Source organism: Raphanus sativus, chromosome 3, assembly GCF_000801105.2.
Source record: "Raphanus sativus cultivar WK10039 chromosome 3, ASM80110v3, whole genome shotgun sequence".
Taxonomy (NCBI): domain Eukaryota; kingdom Viridiplantae; phylum Streptophyta; class Magnoliopsida; order Brassicales; family Brassicaceae; genus Raphanus; species Raphanus sativus.
The window spans coordinates 14,745,212-14,748,687 of NC_079513.1; the positions used below are offsets into that span (position 1 = coordinate 14,745,212).

At 39.9% G+C, this 3,476-nt stretch overlaps 1 protein-coding gene across 1 annotated transcript; it reads left to right on the plus strand.

The window, feature by feature from the left end:
- Positions 1–1,760: 1,760 nt before the first annotated feature.
- On the plus strand, positions 1,761–3,221 carry LOC108844575 (alcohol acyltransferase 9-like). Its single transcript, XM_018617855.2, has one exon. The coding sequence runs from the start codon at positions 1,846–1,848 to the stop codon at positions 3,130–3,132; it is 1,287 nt and encodes a 428-aa protein (XP_018473357.1). The 5' UTR covers positions 1,761–1,845; the 3' UTR covers positions 3,133–3,221.
- Positions 3,222–3,476: the final 255 nt, after the last annotated feature.

The following is a 3,476-nucleotide window of genomic DNA, read 5'->3' on the forward strand; positions in this document are numbered from 1 at the left end:
GGAAAAAATTTTGTAAGGGAAAAATATCTTAAATAGTTTTTAGCCTAGGGTCCATTGAAAGTTTGAGACAGGCTTGACAGTACAGATGAAACATGTTCTTAGGCCACCCGCAATGGGAGATTTACCAAATCCTTAGCACGTATCAGATTTAAATAATAGTATTTAATTTGCATAAGTTAAGAAAGAATCCTTAACTAAGGAATTTAAGGAGCCCGATTGATGAAATTTTTAATTTTTTAAACCCTAAGACCTAAACCCTAACCCCTAAACCCCATAATTCTAAACCCTAAGTTTAGATTAGTTAACCAGAATAGTATAAATGTGTATTTACACTCTTAATAAAGTCTATTTTGGTCACCTTTTTCTCTTAGACTATATTTGTAACAAAAACCTTTTTTAGACGTGAACAATTGAGAAATGATGTTCGTGATAGACGTAGACATGAATGATTTAATTGAAAATATTTAGAATAAATTTGGTGATGAAGATTAATAATTATTGTATCTTTTTATTTAATTATGCAATTAATAAAAAATAAATTTCACTTTTAAATTATTTTTTTCTAAGTACTCCAAATTGGGAAACACCATTGAACACCCTATTTTAACTAGAATCATTAACTATTCAAACAAAAAAAAAACAGAAAAAATATTATAATAATAGTAAGGACTCTAAAAAAAGTTCACCATTGCAGATGCTCTTATACGTGATAAGTTGGTGTATACAAATGTAAATATATAAGACAACCTGAAAATATTTACTATCCTAAATGGATTGTCTAGCAAAGAAAGTGAACACATGTACTCTAACTAAGTCGGAAAACATACTAGGATTTCTTTTGATGGATATAAATATATAAGACAACCTGAAAATATTTTACCCTCCTAAATGTTTACTTTTCCGACTTTTTTTGTTTGAGTTTGATTTCACTAATCGTGTTTTCCTACATTGTAAAATTGGTTATGGATCAAATCTTGTCAATCCATGAATAAGAAATGGATAGTCTCGAATTGGTTAACCGGTGGTGGTGATCTAGTGGCGCTTAAGGGATTTAAAAAACCCAATAAGGGGAATCCGGGTTCAAACCCTACCGGCCACATGAATATGAGCTATTGCTTTCGGCTCATTTGAATGTCCAGGAGATGGTCTATCCGTGGGCTATACCTCCATCCGAGGATTAGGCTTGTGTCATCATTGACCCGGGTTTAACCCTTTTGTTTAGCAAAAAAAGAAAGAAATGGATAGTCCTGTAAATCATCTTATCTCAATGAATGGATTGTCGTGTGATTGACTCATCCCAATGGTCGATGAACGTATTTGTATAAGCTGTATACATTATGCGTGAACACCCACCGAACAGTAGTAACCATCAATTTTATACCACCAAATATCCCAAATTAACCAAATATTCGCATAATCTTCTCAATATCCATAAAAGTAGGTTATCCTTTATATCGAATATTAAATAAAAGGTATATAAACATATGGAGGACTATTATCCACTATGCTCTAAATTGGAAAAAAAAATCAACATGTCTAACAGTAACTTTTAAAACATGCCACCAACGGATCAAAAATAAGGTGTCTAGATTTGAAAATCAATGAGTACAATGAAGAGAACACGTACACAACAAGAGTACATATGCATGAACGCAACACAGAAGACAGTGACATACCATGTCTAAAAATAATCAAATTACAAGTTTACAACATTACCCTTTGTATCCATACTCCTCTGTACGTGAATGTATATAGCAGAGAGATATATATAATACACATCGCAGAGACCCACCTTCTTTATTTCAGAGGAAAAAAAAAAGAACTGAGCATCATAGAAAAAGTACAATGGGATCCTTGGTTAATGTGAAAGAAGCCACAGTCATTACTCCTTCCGACCAAACACCTTATACTGTTCTGTCTCTCTCCGCCTTAGATTCTCAGCTTTTCCTCCGATTCACCATCGAGTACCTCCTCGTTTACTCACCCGTTTTCGACCCGGTTTCTCTCTCGGATCGTCTCAAGTCAGCACTCTCTCGCTCCCTAGTTCCTTACTTCCCTTTCTCCGGCCGCGTACGCGAGAGACCCGGCGGCGGAGGTCTCGAGGTTAACTGCCGTGGCCAAGGTGCTCTGTTTCTCGAAGCTGTAACTGACCACCTCACGTGCCTTGACTTTCAGAAACCTCCCCGGCACATGACTAGCTGGAGAAAGCTTCTCTCCCTAAACGTCATCGATGTCCTCGCTGGTGCTCCACCTCTCGTCGTCCAGCTCACTTGGCTCAGAGACGGCGGCGCCGCGTTAGCCCTCGGCGTTAACCACTGCGTCTCCGACGGTATCGGAAGCGCGCAGTTTCTCACCCTCTTCGCCGAGTTATCTAGAGACTCGCTGAGTCAGACCGAATCAAAACGGAAACACTTGTGGGATCGCCACTTGCTCAACCCGTCTCCGGTTCGTAACTCATTAAACCATCCCGAGTTTAACCGAGTTCCCGATCTATGCGGGTTCGTTAACCGGTTCAACGCCGAGCGACTCGTTCCGACATCGGTCGTGTTTGTAAAACAGAGACTCACCGAGCTAAAGAAACTCGCGAGTCGACTCGGCGAGTCCATTACATCGTTCGAGGTGCTCTCTGCGCATGTATGGCGGAGCTGGGCTAGGTCGCTGAACTTGCCATCGAACCAAAGCCTCAAGCTTTTGTTCAGCATCAACGTCAGAGACCGAGTCAAACCGAGTCTACCAACCGGGTTCTACGGGAACGCCTTCGTCGTCGGATGCGCGCAAACCACCGTGAAAGATCTGACGGAGAAAGGGCTAAGCCACGCGACGATGCTCGTGAAGCAAGCGAAGGAGCGAGTCGGAGACGATTACGTCAGATCGGTGGTGGAAGCCGTGAGCGAGGCGAAAGCTTGTCCCGACTCTGTCGGAGTCTTGATACTGTCGCAGTGGTCTCGTCTCGGTTTAGAACGGCTTGACTTCGGTTTTGGTAAACCGGTTCATGTGGGATCGGTTTGCTGTGACCGTTACTGTTTGTTACTTCCGGTTCCTGAACAAAGTGATGCCGTTAAAGTGATGGTCGCCGTTCCGTCAAGTGCCGTTGACTCCTACGAGAATCTTGTGATGAGCCCTGACGCTTAATAATAGTTAGAGAAAAATAAATGAGGAAATTATCCTACCGTTGACTTGTATTATATTGAGTTTTGACTTTATAAATCATTTTTAGTTTTCTTTATTTCCTACGCTCAGCGACCAATTTGTTTATTCGTCCAACATAAATCACCATACTATAGATTTAATATTTTATTATTTTATTATTCGTTGTTCCATTGCACACGTGACACGTATCGGGTTTCCACTATCAATTTATCGTTTTCTTTATATAAATTAGGGCAATAGGCAGTGCCGTGCGAAGGTTATTAGGGGCTCATGGCAGAATTTAAAAACTAAAATTTTATTAATATAAGTTGTTTATACATTTTTTT